At 45.2% G+C, this 23,479-nt stretch overlaps 1 protein-coding gene across 2 annotated transcripts in view; it reads right to left on the bottom strand.

The window, feature by feature from the left end:
• Nucleotides 1-23,479, bottom strand: part of LOC120047596 (DNA-binding protein SATB1-like) — a 42,431-nt gene that overhangs the window by 9,530 nt on the left and 9,422 nt on the right. For both annotated transcript variants that reach the window (XM_038993135.1, XM_038993134.1), the window contains exons 5-8: nucleotides 21,231-21,342; nucleotides 15,255-15,748; nucleotides 13,376-13,588; nucleotides 10,525-10,680 (exon numbers count right to left, since the gene is read on the bottom strand). In XM_038993135.1, coding sequence (XP_038849063.1) covers nucleotides 10,525-10,680; nucleotides 13,376-13,588; nucleotides 15,255-15,748; nucleotides 21,231-21,342 — 975 coding nt within the window. The remainder of the gene's footprint in view (nucleotides 1-10,524; nucleotides 10,681-13,375; nucleotides 13,589-15,254; nucleotides 15,749-21,230; nucleotides 21,343-23,479) is intronic.

Raw genomic sequence — 23,479 nt, 5'->3', positions numbered from 1 at the left:
CATAGGCCACGGCGAGCGAGATTACACAGTCATCTGGAAAAACAGCAACTTTCACGCAAGGCACAGTGTTATATTCCTCGAAGCGAGCATAAAAGGCATTTAGTTTGTTTGGGAGTTCTGCATCGCTGGGCAACTCATGGCTGCGTTTCCTTTTGCAATCCATTATCGTCTGCAAGCCCTGCCACACACAACGAGCGTCGGAGCTGGTGTAATAGGATTCCACCTTCCTCCTATATTGTCCTTTTGCATGTTTGATGTCTCGTCGGAGGTCGTAGCGGGCTTTCTTGTGTCCATGTCAGTGTCCCATTTCTTGAAAGCGTTAACTCTGGCCCAGTAGGCAATACAGTTGAAGTCAGAAGTTTACATACACCTTAGCCAAATACATTTAAACTCAGTTTTTCACAATTCCTGACATTTAATCAGAGTAAAAATGCCCTGTCTTAGGTCAGTTAGGATCACCACTTTATTTTAAGAATGTGAAATGTCAGAATAATAGTAGAGAGAATTATTTATTTCAGCTTTTATTTCTTTCATCACATTCCCAGTAGGTCAGAAGTTTACATACACTCAATTAGTATTTGGTAGCATAGCCTTTAAATTGTTTAACTTGGGTCAAACGTTTTGGGTAGCCTTCCACAAGCTTCCCACAATAAGTTGGGTGAATTTTGGCCCATTCCTCCTGACAGAGCTGATGTAACTGAGTCAGGTTTGTAGGCCTCCTTGCTCGCACACGCTTTTTCAGTTCTGCCCACAAATCATCTATAGGATTGAGGTCAGGGCTTTGTGATGGCCACTCCAAAACCTTGACTTTGTTGTCCTTAAGCCATTTTGCCACAACTTTGGAAGTGTGCTTGGGGTCATTGTCCATTTGGATGACCCATTTGCGACCAAGCTTTAACTTTCTGACTGATGTCTTGAGATGTTGCTTCAATTCATCCACATAATTTTCCCTACCTTATGATGCCATCTATTTTGTGAAGTGCACCAGTCCCTCCTGCAGCAAAGCACCACCACAACATGATGCTGCCACCCCCGTGCTTCACGGTTGGGATGGTGTTCTTCGGCTTGCAAGCATCCCCCTTTTTCCTCCAAACATAACGTTGGTCATTATGGCCAAAGAGTTCTATTTTTGTTTCATCAGACCAGAGGACATTTCTCCAAAAAGTACAATCTTTGTCCCCATGTGCAGTTGCAAACTGTAGTCTGGCTTTTTTATGGCGGTTTTGGAGCAGTGGCTTCTTCCTTGCTGAGCGGCCTTTCAGGTTATGTCGATATAGGACTCGTTTTACTGTGGATATAGATACTTTAGTACCTGTTTCCTCCAGCATCTTCACAAGGTCCTTTGCTGTTGTTCTGGGATTGATTTGCACTTTTCGCACCAAAGTATCTTCATCTCTAGGAGACAGAACGCGTCTCCTTCCTGAGTGGTATGATGGCTGCGTGGTCTCATGGTGTTTATACTTGCGTAATATTGTTTGTACAGATGAACGTGGTACCTTCAGGCGTTTGGAAATTGCTCCCAAGGATGAACCAGACTTGTGGAGGTCTACAATTATTTTGCTGATTTATTTAGATTTTCCCATGATGTCACGCAAAGAGGCACTGAGTTTGAAGGTAGGCCTTGAAATACATCCACAGGTACACCTCCAATTGACTCAAATTATGTCAGTTAGCCTATCAGAAGCTTCTAAAGCCATGACATCATTTTTTCCCCCCCCCAAGCTGTTTAAAGGCACAGTCAACTTAGTGTATGTAAACTTCTGACCCACTGGAATTGTGATACAGTGAATAAGAAGTGAAACAATCTGTCTGTAAACAATTGTTGGAAAAATTATTTGTGTCATGCACAAAGTAGATGTCCTAACCGACTTGCCAAAACTATAGTGTTAACAAGAAATTTGTGGAGTGGTTGAAAAATGAGTTTTAATGACTCCAACCTGAGTGTATGTAAACTTCTGACTTCAACTATACATGGTTTTTGGTTTGGATATGTTCTTATAGTAACTGTGGGGAAGACATCGTCTTCAGTGCTAAAGTTTTCAGACCCCTTGACTTTTTCCAAATTTTGTTACGTTACAGCCTTATTGTAAAATGGATTAAATTAAAAAAATCCTCAGCAATCTACACAAAATACCCCATAATGACAAAGCAATAACAGGTTTTTAGAATGTTTGCAAATGTATAAAAATATGTACAATATAAATACCTTATTTACATTAGTATTCAGATCCTTTGCTATGAGACTCGAAATTGAGCTCAGGTAGGTGCATCCTGTTTCCATTGATCATCCTTGAGATGTTTCTACAACTTGATTGTCCACCTGTGTTAAATTCAATTAATTGGACATTATTTGGAAAGGCACACACCTGTCTATATAAGGTCTCACAGTTGACAGTGCATGTCAGAGCAAAAACCTAGCCATGAGGTCGAAGGAATTGTCCATAGAGCACCCGAGATAGGATTGTGTCGAGGCACAGATCTGGGGAAGGGTACCAAAAAAATGCTGCAGCATTGAAGGTCCCCAAGAACACCCTGGCCTCCATCATTCTTAAATGGAAGAAGTTTGGAACCACCAAGACTCTTCCTAGAGCTGGCCACCCGGCCAAACTGAGCAATCTGGGGAGAAGGGCCTTGGTCAAGGAGGTGACCAAGAAACCGATGGTCACTCTGACAGAGCTCTAGAGTTCCTCTGTGGAGCTGGGAGAACCTTACAGAAGGACAACCATCTCTGCAGCACTCCAACAATCAGGCTTTTATGGTAGACTGGCCAGATGGAAGCCACTCCTCAGTAATAGGCAAATAACAGTTTGCTTGGAGTTTGCCAAAAGGCACATAAAGATTCTCAGACCATGAGAAACAAGATTCTCTGGCCTGAATGCCAAGCTTCAGGACACCTGGCACCATCCCTATGGTGGTGGCAGCATCATGCTGTGGGGATGTTTTTCAGCGGCAGGGACTGGGAAACTATGCAGGCAAAGATGAACGGAGCAGAGTACAGAGATCCTTGACGAAAACCTGCTCCAGAGCGCTCAGGACCTCAGACTGGGGTGAAGGTTCACCTCCCAACAGGACAATGATCCTAAGCACACAGCCAAGACAACGCAGGAGTGGCTTCGGGACAAGTCTATGAATGTCCTTAAGTTACCCAGCCAGAGCCCAGACTTGAACCTGATCGAACATCTCTGAAGTGACCTGAAAATAGCTGTGCAGCAACGCTCACCATCCAACCTGACAGAACTTGAGAGGATCTGCAGAGAAGAATGGGAGAAACTCCCCAAATACAGGTGTGCCAAGCTTGTAGTGTCATACCCAAGAAGACTCTAGGCTGTAATATCTGCCAAAAGTGGTTCAACAAAGTACTGAGTAAAGGGTCTGAATACTTATGTAAATGTGATATTTCAGTTTTTTGTAATTATGGTCTATTGTGTGTAGATTGATGAGGGAAAAAACTATTTAATCAATTTTAGAATAAGGCTGTAACATAACAAAATGTGGAAAAGTCAAGGGATCTGAGTACTTTCCGAATGCACTGTATGCACTTATTGATGAAGCCCGTGACTCTTGTGGTAAACTCCTCAACGTAAGTATACAGCTATTGTTTTGCATGTTTTGCAATTGTTTTCAGGATTCACCTTAAGTCAATGGTAACACAAGTAGAGTGAACCGTGAAAGAGCTCATGCAGATGTCTATGTGCATCATTACATTATTTCCACCTGGTAGAGCTCAGGGCCTGGGCTTTACTCACTGATCCTGCAGGGGATTGTTCTGCGCATGGAAATACATGGTAATACTCTTGACTGTTCATAACTCAACCATCTGACTCCCTGCAATAGAACTCATTGGACTGGGGCCTGACCGTCCACGAGCATTTGTGCTATAGAATGAATCTATCAATTAACACGCTTTAGAAACAAGGAATGAAGAGTGATGATTTGTGTTGAAGGATTTGTACACAAAACAATCCAGTCAAATTGTGAATCCTTAGTAGGAAATATATTGCTCAACAGAATATAATGTCACCTGCAATTTCAATCCCTTATTTTGGACATTTATACAGAGTTTAACCTGTAGCTACATAAAAACATGCATTAATGTCTTGTCAAAGTGGAATTCCTTCGAATCGGTTGCCAGATTGGTTACCTAACCCCGTTGCAGGAATGTCAACAGTAGAGTATGCATACATACCCACATCTGCTCAATCTGAAACAAACAAGGAAACCTGTTTCCCTGCATTCATTTTCAAATTGCAACATGGGAAGTCTTGACCGACACATTTCAGACCCGCAGTGGAAGATACATGATGTCAAAGACACCAGCTGGGAAACGTGATATCAGCGTTTACTGAGTGAAAGGTCATGCCCTCTCGCATCACAATGCGCCAGTTGTCAACAATAGCAGACTGGAACATCTACATTGCACATATGCTGCGGAGTGAAAGCATGATTGTGCAGGAAACGTTCTCTTTCTCAGCATTTACTCTCAGAACAATGGCAATCGGTTCAGCGTCACAGATTGCCACCGTTGCAGTATGAATTCCTAAAACGGGAACACTTAGAACTGGGACAGAACTGGGACAGAACGACCAGAGCAGGTCAATGAAATGTCAAAATCCTCAAATACAGAACATGACACATCTGTGCTCTGCTCTGCCACGCTACAAAATGACAAAACAAATCACTATGTTGTATGCCGGGTCTCTCTGTCAAACATTAGGAGGCATGTTCAGTTGACTGTGGAAAAAAATCTATCAAGCTATTCTGGTTTTGATAACTATTAAACACACACAGAGAGAGAGAGAGAGAGAGAGAGAGAGAGTACAGTAAAATCTCTTCAACATTATAGTATCCCTCTGTTTACATTCTTCTATGGAGTCTACAACAGTATTGAGGCAGCTACAGAAACAGGAGAACAAGTAAGAGAGTGAATGAATGCACAAAGGACCACTAACTCACAAAAGAGGAAGAGAGAAGGAGGTTTCAGAGCTAAACAGCATCTGAATTAGGAACACACCAATCACCTACGAGGAGTGTGATTCCATCAATTATAAGCACTTGAGTGACATTTAATTCAAAGCTGGAGTTTAATTGCTAATATCAGAGCATAACTAAGCTGATAAATCATGGCTGATCTTAGTGAATTATGGATTAAAATAGCAGAAAACCTGCAAATTGTGTATGTCAGCTAACAGCTAACGCCGCATCTGTAATTGGTCTACATGTTTGCTGTCAGATGGAAGGGACTGTTAAATTTGTTCAAATCTCCAAATAGGAACTTTGGTCAAAATCAAGGGTCTCAATGAATGATATGTATGAGATGTGAGGGACGTCTTAACCCTCTGTATGAAATGAGAACTGATGTGGAAAGTCATAGCTATACAGGATGAGAAGTCTACTTTGTGGAATCATGTGCGTAGTAAGAGAGAGGTGAGAGACAGGGTCTGAAGAGAAACAAGTAGAAGAAGAGAGAGAGAGAGAGAGAGAGAGAGGGAGACAGAGAGAGAGAGAGAGTGAAAGAGAACGAGAGCGAGAGATAGAGAAATAGAAAGCGGGAGCACACAAGCATTCGAATAGGTCCTAATGTCTCCCCATTTAATTCCCCTCTCTCCCTCTCTCTCTCTTACTCTCTCTCCTCCTCTCTCTCTCTCGCTCCCGCTCTCTCACACACACACACACACAGACTAACACATCCCTACACTGCATCTGCCGGAGCTTGTGGCTGTAGTTAAATTGAAATATTTCCCGGCGTGTGTCAGAAGCATGCAGAATGGTAATTATGACAGATCTGATTAGGCGGGCCGAGTCGGGCGGCTCCGGGCTGCAGGTGCGACCTTGTGCATTCCTGCGTGTGTAAATAAAATTAATTACAAGCGTGGGGGCGCGCGGCGCGTGACATCGGTGCGCACGGGGGGGACTCCCACAGGGGGCACCCTAATGGAATATTTTCCCCGAGTCTAATAATACAGTTGGTATTGACTTGAGGTAATTAGGGGGATCATTAAAGCGCTTTTCCCGGCGTATTTGCCTGCCTGATCAGATTAGCCAGAATGGGCCTCAGAACAAGCCCTGTGTGGTCTGTCAGAGGAGATAGTGGGAAAGGGCTGGAGCTGGAGCGAGGCTCTCCCCACACTGTTAGCCCGGCCTGGGAAGGAGAAGCAACGGGGGCGTGGAGGGTGAGAGCTAGCTCAGACTTGGGACAGCGGGGGGCAAATGTCGGGGAGTGGAATGTGGGGATGGAGGTAGGTACAGTAGGTGTGGTGGAGGGGGGCAAAAGGGCAGAGCGGAGGAGAGAAAGAGGGTGTGAGTGTGTGAATTAGAGAGAGAGAAACACACAGTACAGTAGTACAGTAGAGAGGTATGTGCATGCTCAGTGGGGGGGGGGGGGGGGGGGGGTTAGAGGTGGTTGATGAAATGAGAGGCAGTGGGTTAGATGCTGGTGGGGATTATTCTGTCCATTAAACAATAAGAAAAATGCTAATTTTAGAGGGAGGAGGAGGAACTGCCTTTTGCGAGATAATTCATACACTAAATTAATTATTCAGACATCTGGGCCTCCGGTTCCAAAAATTGTCTCTTTAATATTATAGAGGATCTGCCACCGTTTCCCCGACAACCTAATAACCAAGCAACCGGATAAATACATTAATTAATTAATAAACAGTCATGGCCTTTCTTTCCCTTTTGGTGATGCTCTCTCGTTTCTAATCTGCCTCAGCTTCGCAGGGAGACAATCCGGAGTCTGTAAACAAACAATGGAGATATTATGTTGGCCGTTGCACCACAGAAACAGAAGTGAAACTTTGGGAGGTGATTTATAACTTCACTCTGGATCAGCCCTATAACAGCACCACAGTCATTTTATCCATGAAGGAAAAATACTCAAGTTATAAAACCCTCACATTTTTTATCTCTAGGTTCATGACTCATGGTGTAGGTGGTCATGCCCAGTTACTCCCTAGGCTCTTCCTGCTTCAGAAGATCAGATATTGTTCAATTCTGTCAAAGCAGTGAGTCTACGTTCCAAATGTCATCTCCCGTAACATCTGCCTCTTAGACTCAGCAGAGAGAGGAACTCAGGAGGGGTCTATGCAATGAGTATTAAGGAGGTGGTTGGGCCATATGAGTGGGATGGATGTACAGCGTTCAAGCTGTCCCAGTCAAAAACAACAACACAGATTCCACTAACCCAGGATATGAATCGTTTCAGAAATTATAGGCAGGGGGGGCAGGTCCAGTAATTCCACCACCACCCTGCTCCTCCCCTCTGTCTCTCTCCCTCTCTCCACCTTTCCACTCCAGACCAGCGAGGCACTCAGTGTCCCTCCCCCCACCCCCCTGGAGAGCTGCGTGCCAGGCGGGCGCAGGGTGACAGATGGCACACACCAGCCCCCCCCCCCCCTGCCATCCCTGCACCAACCCCCCCCCTGGTGGCGCAGTGGCGGACCAGATCAGTGCCATTCTGTCTCATTAGAGCCTGGCTAATTAGCGTAGCCTCTTCCAGGGGAGAGAGAGAGAACGAGGGACAGAGAGAGAGAGAAAGGGAGAGAGAGATAGGCACTTGGTGGTGGCGTTACTTTTTTGTATTCCACTGGTCACTCTGTGTGTGTGTGTTGGGGGGTATGAGAGCTAGCCCTGTGGCACAGGGGCTCCCGGATCGCTTGTTGTGTGACAGCAGGGACTCTGATACAGACAATCACAGCTCCCTCTCAGGATGTGTGTCAGGCAGTTTAGACACCAAAGCCATGTTAGGGGCTCCCCACGGCTAGCCTCCCACCGCTAGCCACCCATCGCTAGCTTCCACTCCTTTAGCAGTCAACAACATACAGCTAGCTAAACACCCTCTCTGTTAGCCTAGCCAATATGGATAGCCTCCATTTCACTAGCTAAAACAGATAGCTAGCTAGCTACCACCTCTACCGGTGCAGCTTTGTTAGCACTGACAAGGGCTCTCATCAAAATCTAGCATCCATCTTTTCGAACGCTATCACTAAAGGGGCGTCTCCTAATGCTAGCTGCGGATTCTGGCGGCATTGTCTCCTGTGGCTGGCTTCAAACCAATAGGCTACATCATCAACAAAGGCTACCTCAATACTATAGTTACCCTCTAACAACCTGCTCAAACTAGTATACAGTACATCTCCCACAGATGAATGTTGGCTCTACTTTGAATTTGATTAGAACGAAATTTGACAAAAAAATGAAATATGAAGGGTTATTGGATTCTATCTTAATGTAATGTATAGTTGTACAAATACATCAAAATGGGCTGTAGTCTCAAGATATACTGTAGGCTGCATGACTGAATTTGATGTCAACCAGCAGCGGAATGGAGATTTTCAATTGTACTTACTCACTGCACCCAAAATGTTGAGGTTAAAAAGGTGATTGAAATGCTACTGTGAATATGAGAGAGAGACCTACCAGTTAAAGGCTGGCAGAAAGAGAGGTCTGCTGTGGTTACAAGCCCTGAGAGGGGACGGGATGGCTGTGTTCCAAACCCCATCCCCCACGCAACACACCCATACACACAACACACACACACACTGGAATGTAAGCCAATCTCTAAACTCCTGCTTAGAGCTCTCACACTCAGGGGACCACCACTGCTACCACCCTCTCCCACTCCACAGCCCCCTGCTCCCCTTCTCAGATCTCCTCCCCTCTTCTCCGCACTTCTCCTTTCCCCTCCTCTCCTCGCTCTATCTATCTTTCACAGGGGCGGGGCTAGACGAGGCAAATGCACACACAGACACACACAATAGCTGCCTGAGCCAAGCTCTCCTGTCTTTCAACCCCCCAACATTCGCCAGCTCTTCCAGGGTGGTGGGCTGCATACATGCGAGCGTGCGACCACCGAGAATTCCTGCACTGTGCCGGGATGGCAGTGGGCAGAGGGGGTACGGCACACCAATCAGACACGCATGTGCCAGCCTCCATATCGAGACTGAGCCTCCCCCGCCCCCAAACCCCCGTTCCTCCTGCCAGTCTGCATACCAATGGATGGACCCATCCCCCAACACCATCCACCACCACCAGCTCCTCACTCCCTCGCCCTCCAACCCCAGCACCAGCAGTCCCCACTGTGCTAAAGTGCAGAGCCTGGGCCTGGGTCTCTGGTTCTGAGTCTGGGCCTGGTGCGGAGTGGAGCCGCCACTGCCCCTGGTGGTGGTGTGGGCCAGGAGGGGCACCAGCTGCCCGGGGAGCGCCCATTACGAGATGGAGCCAGAGATAAGTGCTCTCCCAGGCCCCCTTTCACAGGCATAATTAGCACACTTCTTATCTGCTGCTCAATTCACATTCACACCCTCCGCCTCCATCGCCATGAATGGAGGAGTAGGGAGACAGGGAGGAGAGAGAGAAGATAGAGAGAGGGAAGAGAGTGAGCGAGAGAGTGAGAGAGAGAGAGAGAGAGAGAGAGAGAGAGAGAGATAGGGAGAGAGAGAGAGAGAGAGAGAGGGGGGAGAAACACAGTGGAAACCTGTTCACTCACAAACGATAATCTGAGAAGAGATATTTTTTCTCCCCCTCTTCTCTCTTCTCTTCCAAAAGTCTTTGAACTCCTGAACAAAAACAATGGTTTGTGCATCAAACTGCAATTTGGTAAAACAAAGATATCTGCCCCTATAATCATGCCAATCAGCGAAAAAAAAATAAACTCCACAGATATTTCCAGATAATTTGGCCCCTGTTTAATCTATTTTCTTTTTCTTCATCAAGTAACAATTGTAGAAACATTTTCAACTGTGCTCCACCAATATATCAAACCTTTAATAATAACGGCTTGCTCCGCATTTCTTTAATTCGTTTTAATAAGAGTTAAACTGATGGTAATTTTGCTCACACAAACCGGTATTCAACGAGTGGGTTGTTCCCTGGGCGAGATAACAGGCTTTAGCTGAGAGTCATTCAGAGCACAGCTAATATAAACAGGTTTGTTTTGTGTTAAAACACTGTCTGCTGTTCGCTAAACCCACAATAAAGGAGACATGTCATTATGGCGATAAATCACCAGTCGGAGAAGAGAGGAGAGTTGCACAATGTGGCGCTTCAGTTTTTGAACTGGTGAATGTCTCCAGATCTGGTTTTATATCGTGTTTTATTATTTTGTTTTCTAATGTTTCATCAACCACACTGGAAAGGAGTCAAAATGTCTCCACGACAAGTTCAGGCAGGAAATGAAAATATTATCTCTGTAAATATTGATGCATTATATTTCAAGCTGTATCATCCACAGAACTGTAACTAATAGTTTAATAACATACGTTCTCAATAATATAGCCTGACAGTCTTTTGTTCAACATTTTCTTTACATTTTTAGTGCCAATTTCTCCCAAAATGATACCAGTTTCTTTGTTAACCCTCTTCTACTGCGTGGCAAAGCGGAAAATAATACTTATTGCATGTGGTGTTGTTCTGCAGGTCTGTGTGTCTGTATCAAATTGTGCTCTTAGTGGTCTGTGGCCTAGAACTGTATGTTGTGTGTACAAAAATGGCATCCAGAGTCTAAGTCAATGTATGGATCTGTACCTGACTCTTGGAGGCGGCCACCTTGGCAAACAGAGCCTGGGACACCTTGGCCCTCTTCATCTCCTGCTGGATCTCGTCATATATGGAGGAGTTGATGTTGAGGATGCAGCTCTCCGTCTTGCCGTTCCACTCGCTGGGGAGCGGCGAGGCCTTCACCTGGGCAGGGTAAGGAGTGTCAGCAAAAGGGTTGGAAAACAAGGTGATGCTGCCGTGTTTTCTGGATTCGGGGATCTGTCCAGATAGGTAAACGAAGGAAAGAGAACTAGGTTTAAAACATGGGAGACAATTTCACAATAAATGGTTTCATACAACTCATCATTTGTCTAATTAACTTCACTTAACAAATATAATATAACATATTGGTAACGCTTTATAATAACTTTTACGAATAAGCATTAATAAACAATTGATGAACTATTAATAAATACATTTTTATTAATTGAATTACTCATAAATAAGTATTTATAAACAAAAATCTAAATTTTAAAACTGTTATGAGCAAATCATGCTACAATATACATAAAATGCCACAACATACATTATTACGAGAACCATGAATAGCAATGTTATTGATACAGTACAGTAACGGTGAAAGTGTTACAAAGAGATGGTTCATTGTTGTGTTTGCTTACAGGAGAGATGCCCACAGGGATTCTGGGGTTCCAGTCCTCAGGTCTGACGTTGTTACAGTCTTCTCTCCTGGGCTGCTGGGGCAACAGAGACATGTTTGTTTAGTCCCACCCTTAGAAAGGGGATTTAACAACACACGAACACACATTAGCACAGACAAACGTGCACGCACGCGCGCACGCACACACACACACACACACACACACACACACACACACACACACACACACACACACACACACACACACACACACAGACACACACACACACACACACACACACACACACACACACACACACATACACACACACACAAACACACACGCAACAAAAAATTGTTAGGCTGTATCAACACAAAGGTAGTATAGTTCATGTGCAATGACAACTTTAGTACACTGCAGTCTCATTGATGAAGCTAAACTGATCAGAAATCAGATTGCAGAGAGATACATGGAATTGAATCAACATCATTCCGGAGGAAACCCTTTTAACACTTGTGTGAATACTGCATTTTTTATTTTTTATTTACGTGTAGGCAATAATTAAATTACTCAAGTATTAATCTTATCAGTTACAAACTTGCCCAAAACAATCTGTAAAAATAGCAAATAAATGTTTAATGCATATGTCTAGACATCTAACAGGGGAGCCATTTTGGTGGTTATGAAAAGATAATGGACCCCAAATTTGTGGTAAACTGGAATGTTTTAAGATTCCTGGGCATCTTTTTAACCATTTATGACTCAGTAGGTGAGGGGTGTCCGTGTGTGTACTGACTACCAACAATTTCCTCAGTAGCTCTAATTGTTAAGCCTGGGACATGCAGAGACTGGTGAGGGCACTGAAGCCACCCATGGGCACATATGAGAAACATACCTCCGCATCATTTTTTAGGAGGCCTATAAAAGCCTCCCTGTCTGCTCAATTGCTACCCTGACTGATTTATGTGGCTAAATCTCCCAACGCATTACTTTATACTTTATAGGAGCTGTCAGTGGGAGTCTGGCATATGTCCAGGCCAAGGCATACTATGATACAGTAGGACTCAGTCATAGGTGAAGGGAAGAATAGAAAAATGCATATTAGGGCTAATGATTATATGCTACTATGACGTTTCATGTTCAGCAAGAAGTAAATAACTGTATAATAAATGGTATGAATTAAGATGTAACCTATCGAGAATAATCCGGTTATAAAGCAGCGAAAAGGTCTGTGTATCCTGTACTGCCCCGTAAAATTATGCATTTAGTATACAAGCCCACCTCTACAACTATAAAAACTGAAATCCCAGCCCTGGAATTTGACTAACACAATTATTCAATCGAGAAAGTTGTGTGCACCTCCTGATCCACACGTTTGAAATGGACGACACTGAAGTAAAGAATTAGGGCCTGAACAGAGGTATGTCTGATAGCAGAAACATGGTTGAGTCTGGTCAATGTGTCGTTGTACGAGGAACAGCTCTCTCTCGCTCACTCTCTCGCTTTCTCTCTCTCTCACTCTGTCTCCCTCTCTGTGTCTGTCTCTCTCTCTTCCTCTCTCTATTGGCTTTCTCTCCCTTTTTCCATGTCCAGCTTTCACAGCCAACTGACTGTTGAGGAAGACCTGTGACTGCAAAGTGGCCTTTTCCTAGTTTAAAACCACTGGTTCAGAGTCTGATTCTTCCCTTTCCTTCCAGTTTTGTAAGGACGGCCACTGCGATCTGGCCATGCAGTCAAAGGGGCCTCCCTGTTTGGCCAATGGGTGGCACAGGGACATTCTCTCTCTCCCAAATAAAAGGCAGTCTTCAGTCCGAGGCTGAACAGAGGAGGCCTTTGTCTGGCCCTCTCCGCCCCAGACACACTTGACCGCACTAAAAATGTGCTTAAGTGGAAAAGTTGCCACATACCTGTCCAATAAAGGACTTTGATTGTGGGAGAGACAGTGGAGAGCTGGTGGTCAGGCAGTTGAATGAGGAACTGACTGACTGACAGACTGGGGGAGATTCGCTCCTCCCCAGAACTTGTCGTCATTGAGTTGCTTCCTATTTTAAGAGTGGGGTGGGTAGTGGCACTTGCTGTACAACTTAAGGTCAAAATAAATGCGTTTGTGTGTGTGTGTGTGTGTGTGTGTGTGTGTGTGTGTGTGTGTGTGTGTGTGTGTGTGTGTGTGTGTGTGTGTGTGTGTGTGTGTGTGTGTGCACGCTGCTCTGTCTGTGCATGCTTGCCTGTTCATTCCATACCTGCACTGGCCGGGGGGGCGGGGTGCTGATGAGTGGCGCAGGCCCCATGGCCGAGGCAGCCGTCAGGCTCCTTTCCCTCTCGTCCTGGTAGATACGGTCTCGCTCGGCCTCGGGCAGCTGCAGGAAGTTCTGCATGGCCCGCAGGTTGACCAGCAGAGACTGGCTGGCCGTCTTAGGATCCTCCTCTTTACGCAGGATCTCAGACAACAGGCCCTGGGAGGAAGAGTGGGAGAGGGAGGGAGAGAGAGAGAGAGGGAGAGAGAGGGAGAGGGAGAGGGAGAGGGAGAGGGAGAGGGAGAGGGAGAGGGAGAGGGAGAGGGAGATGCCCTATTTGTAAGCCCTGAGAAGACTCATACATTGACATCACTACAGGAACTTCATGTCCGTTGTGAACAATCGATTTCTACTAGTAAACTCTCCCAGACCCAGAGGATGATGTAATTATTACAGCACATCGACTCAGTGAGCATCAGTGTAGCAATCAGTGTATCCGCTGTTCCTTTTCAATAGCTATGAATCCTGTCATTACGGGAATCACTGTACTATCAGGACTGTGTGATCGAGGCTTTTCATCCGCCGTTGGACACACACTGAGTGATCCATTTTCAGCTTCTCTTCTTCAATAGGTGTGTGATTTGGAAATATACACAATTATTTTGTAATAAACAACTTGACGTCAGTTCTATTGATAGTTAGACCAACTACCGGAGATAGAACTAGTGGCTCCGCTGTTTAACTAATGGTACGGTAGTTTAAGAAAACACATTGTGCTTGTGACTTAATGAAACACTGAAGGACATTGGAATAGATTAACTTTATGACGGAGCCAAGTATGTATAACTAGATACAGGTATTAACTCTGAACGGGGAGACAAGCTTTCATACTGACATTGAGTCCATGTCACAGGTATTCTGAAGATTATACGAGAATATGTGTGTGTGCGCATGTGTGTGTGTTATGTGTTTGCGTATACCCGTGTCTGTGTGTGTGCAATTGTGTTTGTGTATGCTTGCATGTTTATTACGCCCGGCCATCTCCCCAGTCAATCGGCCGCTTCTACAGAAAAGGGACGGTGAGCCCCGGTGCGTCCACCCCGCCCCGCCCCGCGTAGACACCACACGCAGCCTTATTAACACCCTCGGCAGAAACAGGAAGAGAAAAACACTAACACACAATAAATAATACAAGAGGAGGCTCTCAAAAGGCACATGACTATTTCTTCATACCGGAGAGATAAGGCTGAAAGGAGAAAGGCTTGTCAATTTGCACAAAAACCCCACTGTCTGCTTGCTATCCACTTAACTGCTTTTGTGGAGAGAGCGTCGGTACGCACTGATTCCAATAGATTCTTATCAAGAGGTTTCGCACACAACTTCAAAGTGGCGGAGGAGTAATGAGGTTTGCTGCCACCTCCCCCCAAAATATGCAGAACATCTTAAGACATTATCTCTGTCAGGGCCCTGCTGCGCTGCCTGCCTGTAAAGTGAAATCACATGTCTTAGCAGAGGGAGGAGCGCAAGCCGTGACCGCGCCTGGTGCTCTGACGTTGCGGCTTGCCAGGTGTACTATAGCTTTTAAATTGTTGTTGTTGTGGTGCTAGGTTGTTGTAAGTGGTTATAAGATGAACTGTTTGTCGACAAGAATGCAGAGTTTGATTTTGCGGCACTACAACTCAAAACAATTCTGTCCTTGTGACAGATGTGTCAGAGCGCTTTGTCGGAGTGCTTTGGGGAAAGGCAAGAGTTGTGTATTTTTTAATTTCCAGTCCTATTAGCACATAATTCTATCTTGAGATGTTGCGATCTTTCCCCAAATCTCCTATCGGCATCAATGGGTGATTTATGCAAAAGTCTTGAGTTAAATTCTGCCCCTCCTCACCTGGGTCCTGTTGAAAGCCACGCGGGCGAACACGGCTTGGGAGATGCCGGCCCTCTTCAGCTCATCCCTCACCCATTGGTATATCTCCATGGACACCTCGGTGTTGCTGGCTACCTGGGGCTCCAGGGGCTTGGTCAGGGCGTTTCGGTTGACCGGCGGGTGGTTGAGGTACTGCTGCGACAGCGACTGCTGTGCCAGGAGCCGGTTGACGGCATACTGCTGGTTGAGAATCTGGGCCATAACCAGCTGCTGGTTCACCAGCTGGGGGCTAATGGGGGTGGACACCAGGCCAGGGTGATGCAGGCCAGGGGGGAGCTGAGCCGGGCGGCCGGGGGTCTGGCCCCCACTGTGGGACGGAGGGGGCAGGGGGGGCACCGGGGAGGAGGGGGGCTGCTCGGCCGTGCTGCCCGGGATGGGCTGCTGGGAGAAGGTCAGATGGTTGTGGTTGTGGTTGGGGCCCGGAGGGGAGTGGTCGGACAGGCCGTCCAAGTCTGCTAGAGGAGGGGAAAGAGAGGAGAGAGAGGGTCAATTTAAACACTTTGAATACTGGCTGAAGAGTACAGCAGAAAATGCCCAGACAGAATGTACCAATGCACACTGTCCAACCCACTCAGATGAGTAAAACAAACTTTGAAATTGAAAACAGTGCATCAGGCCAAATCTCTGAGCAACAAAACTTTACAGCCTCTGAACAAACCTGTGTCCCTGTGATAAGACATAGCTGTTCAGACACTTGCCTGTCTAAAAAGCCCCACCCTAGATTCAGGCCCCAGATAAAGGGCCTCAGTGTGCGACCTGCAGACAGCCCCCGGAGCCTTGGCAGCTCCCGGAATTAGTTTATAAAGTTAGTTTATATGGCCCAATCATGTGAGCAATAAAAGCAAGTGTGTGTGTGTGTGTGTGTGTATGTATGTTTGTGTGTGTGTATGTCTGCGCATACTGGGAGACAGATATTCCCTGAATCGCTCTTTATGTCCCTAATTCTAAAACAAGGTACGGAAGCTAGCCAATATGATATTTTTGGGGACGGCCTAAATATAACCCCAGGGAGGGGAGAGAGAGAAGAGAGCGAGAGCGAGAGAGAGAGAGAGAGAGAGGGAGAGCGAGAGAGAGAGAGGCAGAGAGAGAGAGAGAGGGAGAGGCAGAGAGAGAGAGAGGGAGAGGGAGAGGATCTCTACCTTGTAAGGAGCATCCTAGACATGACCTCTTCCTCGTGCCTAAGGAAAAATGAATGTACTATTTATGGTGTCTCTCATTTTGGGAATATTTAAGTCCATAATGGCAGCTTGTGAGTATTTTGAGCTCTGTCTAAATTACACGTCTGTGGATGAAAATAATAATTTAAAAAATCTAAGAGGATATCAAAGTGACTATGAGTGAATGTGAGGTTTCGTCAGACTGGATCTGCTTGAATCTTCTGAGGTTTTCTATCTAAAGAATTCATATAGATTTAATCATTTACATGCACTGAACTCAGAATAGTATCGCTTAAATTATCCATATAATTTACACCTAGATGTGTGAAACTGCCAACATGGGGCCAAAAAATCATATTGAATCATATAAATCATATTTCTGAGAAGCATAAATTGGTGTTAGGAAGAGAAAATCTTCCACAAACTCAATATTTCAGCGAGAGATAAAAGATTGAGTACCTGGAAGAGTTCCAAAAATCCACACAATAATCACAAGTATAACAGCATGTTTTCTTAACTGTCAGGAAACACAACAACCGGCCAAAACTGTTCTTTTCAGTATTTGTCAAAACAAATTATTAAGAAAAAAAAGGGGGTAATAATTACATCTCTCCCATAATCCTCGGCATTCCCTGGCTGTGATGCTTCGCTCTTGTTTCTCTACTCTGTGCTCACACACATTGCTGGGGGGCATGCTCACAAACACACACACACACACACACACACACACACACACACACACACACACACACACACACACACACACACACACACACACACACACACACATACTGAACGCACACACACACACACACACACATACTGAACGCACACACACACACACACACAGCATTTCCATGAAAAAATAAAATAAAAAGGGGTGGCAGAAAAGCACGGCAGGCCCTGGAGAAAAGGCAGCCACAGACGCGGGAGTCCTTGTGTGGAATCCAGCCGGATTAAACACACAATGGGAATGGGATGTGGGTTGAGAGAGGGATGGAGAGAGAGGGAGGGAGGGGGAGAGAGAGAAAGAAAGAGAGCGAGGGAGAGAGAGGGAGAGAGAGGGGGGAGAGAGAGAGAGAGAGAGAGAGAGAGAGAGAGAGAGGAGAGAAAGAGAGAGAGAGAGAGAGAGAGAGAGAGAGAGAGAGAGAGAGAGAGAGAGAGAGAGAGAGAGAGAGAGAGAGAGAGAGAGAGAGAGAAAGGGGGGGGGTCCAAACCCCATGGAACTCTTTCTCCTGCTGGATAGGACTGCCCTGAACTGCTATCACACTTCAACAGAGTAGAGTCCACTTTGCCGGGTCCCATAGAGGCAGCTCTGACAGCAGAGACTGTCGACCAGGGCTCTTCAATGTGTTTAACCAGACGCATTTTCAATTACAGACAGTGTCTCGATGTAAGGCAATATAACTACACTGCCCATGGTGGTAGACTAAGTGTATGTTTATGAAACTACAGTGGCACTGAAGCACAAAGGAGAGACTAACATGCTCCCTTTCAACAGTGTATCACATTCTAAATACACACAGAACTTGTCTAAATGTGTAGTTTCAACATCGCTGCTACTTGAGATCCTACATTCTTTATGTACTCTTCCATAAACCATAAAGAATGTTAGGTAAAATGTGTGTGTACACAAGAGGATGGGTAAGGGGCCAGTGGTGTTATGTGTTCATGTTGTGGTGTTATGTATCTAGACAAATGGAGTACGATATGATCAGAACAGTGTTCACAGGAAAAACCATGAAAACATTCTGGTCTTATATCTTGACCAGTGAAGATTCCTCAGAGGAGGAAGGGGAGGACCACCCTACTCAGTGAATTTCATAAAAATGTAAATAGTGCCATCGCTGCCACTCAACGGGCACGCATAGTAGGCATCCTTTCATGAATATTGAGGTTGAGAGTGTCGCCACGGGCGACAAACAGCCACCTGAGGGGTGCCAGCTTTCGCAGGGACTGGGTAGGGACACAGTGCAGTGTGTGTGCCCACAGACGGTGTGTGTGTAGCCTCGTGACGTACCTAGTGTGTTGGCACGTGGGCTGTCGTGGAGGACACACGTCCCCAGGTAGCCCTCCAGCTGCGAGGGTTGGCGCATGCCTGCACAGACGTGTGGGCAAGACCGCAAACACACACACACACACACACACACACACACACACACACACACACACACACACACACACACACACACACACACACACACACACACACACACACACACACACACACACACACACACACACACACACACACATAGAGAGGACAAGACACACAATGCACAGGTGAAGAGAGAGAAAGAGAGGGTTAACGCCCCATACAATCTACATGATACATGACCAGGGGAAGAAAGGGTTAATGTGGACATAAGGGATGCCACAGCGTTGATACCCACTATGCTTCACCTCATATCCCATGTACACATAAATATCACATTCTAAATACACACAGAACTTGTCTAAATGTGTAGTTTCAACATCGCTGCTACTTGAGATCCTACATTCTTTATGTACTCTTCCATAAACCATAAAGAATGTTAGGTAAAATGTGTGTGTACACAAGAGGATGGGTAAGGGGCCAGTGGTGTTATGTGTTCATGTTGTGGTGTTATGTGTCCAGACAAATGGAGTACGATATGATCAGAACAGTGTTCACAGGAAAAACCATGAAAACATTCTGGTCTTATATCTTGACCAGTGAAGATTCCTCAGAGGAGGAAGGGGAGGACCACCCTACTCAGTGAATTTCATAAAAATGTAAATAGTGAAACATTTAAAAAGTTATATTTTTTAGATAAAACTATACTTAATAGATTAACATCACCAAATAACTGATTAAAATACACTGTTTTGTAATGAAGGTTTACAGTAGTCTCAACAGCACTCTGTAGGGTAGCACCATGGTGTAGCCGGAGGACAGCTAGCTTCCGTCCTCCTCTGGGTACATTGACTTCAATACAAAACTAAGGAGGCTCATGGTTCTCATCCCCTTCTATAGACTTACACAGTAATTGTGACGACTTCCGGAGGATGTACCTATCAGAGCTCTTGCAGCATTAACTGACATGTTGTCCACCTAATCAAAGGATCAGAGATTGAATCTAGTACTGAAAGCATAAGCCACAGCTCGCTAGCAGTGTAGTGCATAAAATGGGGTGAGTCGTTTATTCAAAGCACGAGAAAGAAAAGAGTTGAACAAATTTGAACAAACTAATTTCTTCAAATATTTAAGAGAAGCAGCAGAGAGAGAGAGATAGCTATATTTTCTTGTATTTTTTTCCACTTTCACTTTAACTTACTTTGCTAGCTAATTTAGCCTACTCAAACACCTGGCTCAAACAGAGGTCAGCCAGTGTAACTGCTAAATTGCTTGCTGTACACTGTACTGCGTGATTGTAGCAGGTTTACTAACATGTTAGTTCTAGTAGCTATGTTGACTTTGACGTTAGATAATATGGTGACAACGATGTAGGCTGTGTGTAGCAGTTAGCGGTTCTGGTATGAAGGTTTGGCTTGGAAAGATTTTTATCGCCTGGTCACAGACAGCTGATGTGTTGTTGTGCACTGAAGTCCACAAGCAAAGGGACAAGGTGAGAGGAGGCGTAGATGCGAGAAGGAATTATACAACGAGCAAAGTGATGATGCTGTTTGTATGTGGCTGCTATGTAAGTGAAATGTGTGTGCGGGTAATCAGGGGTGTATTCATTCCGTCGATTCTGTTGAAAAAAAAAGTTTCTGAAACGGAAGCAAATGGAACAAAACGGGGACAAATCTACCTGAATTTGTCCAATAGAAACTCTCATTTGGAACTGTTTGAACTAATGATTACACCCTAGATCAGATAGATGCAAGCAAGAGTGTGCAAGAAGGTATTGAATGTGTCACTGTCTTTCATCTTGATTACTTCCATTTATCTCTCGACCAGTTCCCCCAAGTTATAAACGTTTATTCGTAGGCTAGGTTGTAGCAAACTCATGATGGGTACAGGGAAAATTAGAGTATCACGTAGTAGCCTAAACCTGTTGATGTTACATTGAGCTGGGTTAATGGAATATGAATGACAGTCATACAATATGCTGTAATAGAAATAATGCCATGCTCATAAAAAATAAATCGTCCTCCTTAATCTTAAACAGCACCGACCGCCACTAATCTTGAATGTAATCAACATGAGCACGAGCTTGTATAGGAAGGTGGATTTCTACACAGTAGGTTGAAACCAATACTCTAAATGACTGTATATTAAACTCTATTAATATGACTGGTATAGTATTTCATGACCAAAACACATAAAATAGACAGTATCTGAATTATGTGACCTAATTTCCAAAAAGGGACAAGGAGGACTAACCGAGTAATCTAAAATACAAAGCCAGCCTTGTTCTACTTTGACAAGGAAAAACAGATTGATTTCAAACCAGATGATAGCCAGGAAAATCATCCTTACTGTATGTCATTTGTAGGTAACTGAAACAGTATTCATAAACAAAGGTCGCGGACCTCAATTTAGTCTGTGATTTTGACAGCCATTACTGAATACTAAACCACATCTGATAAGCAATAATAGATTACTCTGAATGGATTCAGGAAAACCAGTGAAAACATTGTGCACCTGAGCAGTGTACAGGGAAATATCTGAGAAGAGCCATCATTAGATGATGTGATTAAAATGTGTTTAATGTACCGGGAAGAGGGGGGGGGGGGGGGGGGACCATGGGGCAGACATATTGGAATGGTGATTGGGGGGTCTGATAAGACAGTGTTAGTGTAATATTTTGCTTACCCATCATATCTTTTGTCTTCTTGAAATGTTTATACCAGCGCCCAAATTCCTGACACTTCGCCGCCGACACATTTGCATAGTAAGTGCTGTTCACAATGGAGGAGATCATACTCTGAAAGAGAGAGATTGGTAAAGAGAGAGAAAACCTTCAGGATCCGCAATGTGCACCATGAGGGCATTTATTAACGCTGGTGTGACATGCACTGATACTGTGTTTTTTGGTCAAAATGAACAAAACATTTCGGTGCACAAACAACAATATTCTAGCAAAGACCATTTTTTATCAGTCATGCACAAATCTTGGTCTTGTCTTTCCAAATGTAAAACAAATCAAAATGAAATATAAGAGGTGTGTCCCTTTATAGCAAATGCCACGGAGTTTGAGAGAACCTTTCTGGGAGGAAGGCAAATAGTGAGCTTCACTGAATTAGCGGCCTTGTTGATATGCAGGGTGAAGTACTACAGTAAAGAGCAGTTTGCTTTCAAAAAGTAAAATAACAAACAGACTATTAAAAGTTAGCATCTGGAAATCAGGCAATGTAAACAGATGAATCTTTTCTTTTTTCTCCGGCTCTCCACAATATGTTAAAAAACATCTTCAAGAGACATAAGGCTTTTATATCTGTGCCCTCTCGCCTTCTCCACAATTGACTCTACTCTTCCTTATTTATTTCTCGAACGCATTCCTCGCAAACAAGGCGCAGTCTTCTTTTCATTAAATGTTTTAACACCTTCCTGGCCTGCGGGTGAATAGCAGGAGAAATTGTTTTGATTGTTATAAATATTCAAAAGATGAAACCATCTGTTTTCAAATTACAGGTATGCCATCTTTATCATATCTTTAATATGAGCACTTGGGGACGGGAGGGAACCTTCTGGCACAACAGCACTTCAGTGAACAACACACGGCGCTGGCAGCAGAGCCGCAGCCACATCTCCCACTCCTCCTCACCGGAGATGGAAGACGAGGAAGGATTGAGTCTGCTGCTGTGGATCACTATGGCCCTGATGCTGAACTCCTGACCTCAACACCGCTACACAACCGGCATACATTACAATCCCGGTGAATTGCGGAATGATCATTGAGGATGAGTCATTGAGGATCTGACAATTGGTATCTTCAGTAGTGTTAACAGAAAAATGGCACATACAGTACAGTATATCAGCTGAACCAAGTCCATATGAATGCACTATTTTGGTGAGTACAGTGTAGTCAGTATTGTGGCATAATGGGAGCTATTCCTTGGGCGTAGCATGCTATATTTACAGTATCTGGGCGAGGCGGAGCCAGCTATAGCAGGGCCCACCCAAGACACACTTCCTGTGTTCATCTTTGACACAGATGTTCTAATAAACAGTCCTCATTAATCAGGCATCTCCCTCCATACATCACGCCTCTCACTGGGGCACAAACACACACAGACACGGTACACACACTTGCCAAGCCGTGCAGATAACCACCGCCACCTCGTGCCCACGAAGCCTCTGCCAGCCAGTGGCCATCAACAGGTAGTGGTGGGTACTGTGTGGCACCAGGATGCTGCTGTCTGCCTGCCCTGGGCCCTTTAAGTGATAGCCATCTACAGCACAGGAGCTTATCAGTGTCCCCAGGAAGTCGCACAGGGCCATTATCTGCCCCAACTATCTACTCCACTTTCCGTCATGGGAGAGAGACGCATGAAAAAGACACGTTGGTAAAACCTGCCATGGCCTGCAAGCATATTGCACACACACACACACACATAAACTAACTAAGACACCGTACACACACCCTTTTCTTGTTCCCTAGCTCTGATTGTGGCTAATATCTTGCTTCTCCCCCCACAAACATCTAAAACTAATTACAGTCAATTCCACACCAATTGGGTTAAGCGTCCCCACCCCTCCCCACCTGCACACACACACGCACACATACACACCAATAGGCCCTACCGCTACCTCAGCCGCTGGCAGCCTCAGAGCAGAGCCCAGGCTCACAAAGATGGCATTTGATGGTTATTTGCTGCTATGCAACAGGACAGCTGCTCTGTCACGGCCACCCGGTGGGGGGAAGGAGGGGGGGGGGGGGGCAGAGAGGCAAGGGGGGCCTCTTTTGTTACCGTAGTTTCAGAGGAGCCTGGGGGTTAAGTTCGCTCCCAGTCACTGAGCCGGCACTCTCAGAGAGGGTGGTGATGAGGAGAAGGGGGTGGACGGGAGTCAAACTTTTTAGTGAGACCCCATCTACTTTTCCTCTACTGGGGGCATTACAC

Source organism: Salvelinus namaycush, chromosome 5 (genome assembly GCF_016432855.1).
Source record: "Salvelinus namaycush isolate Seneca chromosome 5, SaNama_1.0, whole genome shotgun sequence".
Classification (NCBI taxonomy): Eukaryota; Metazoa; Chordata; class Actinopteri; order Salmoniformes; family Salmonidae; genus Salvelinus; species Salvelinus namaycush.
Note: the sequence above shows the minus strand (reverse complement) of the source record. Positions and strands in the feature narration are given on the sequence as shown.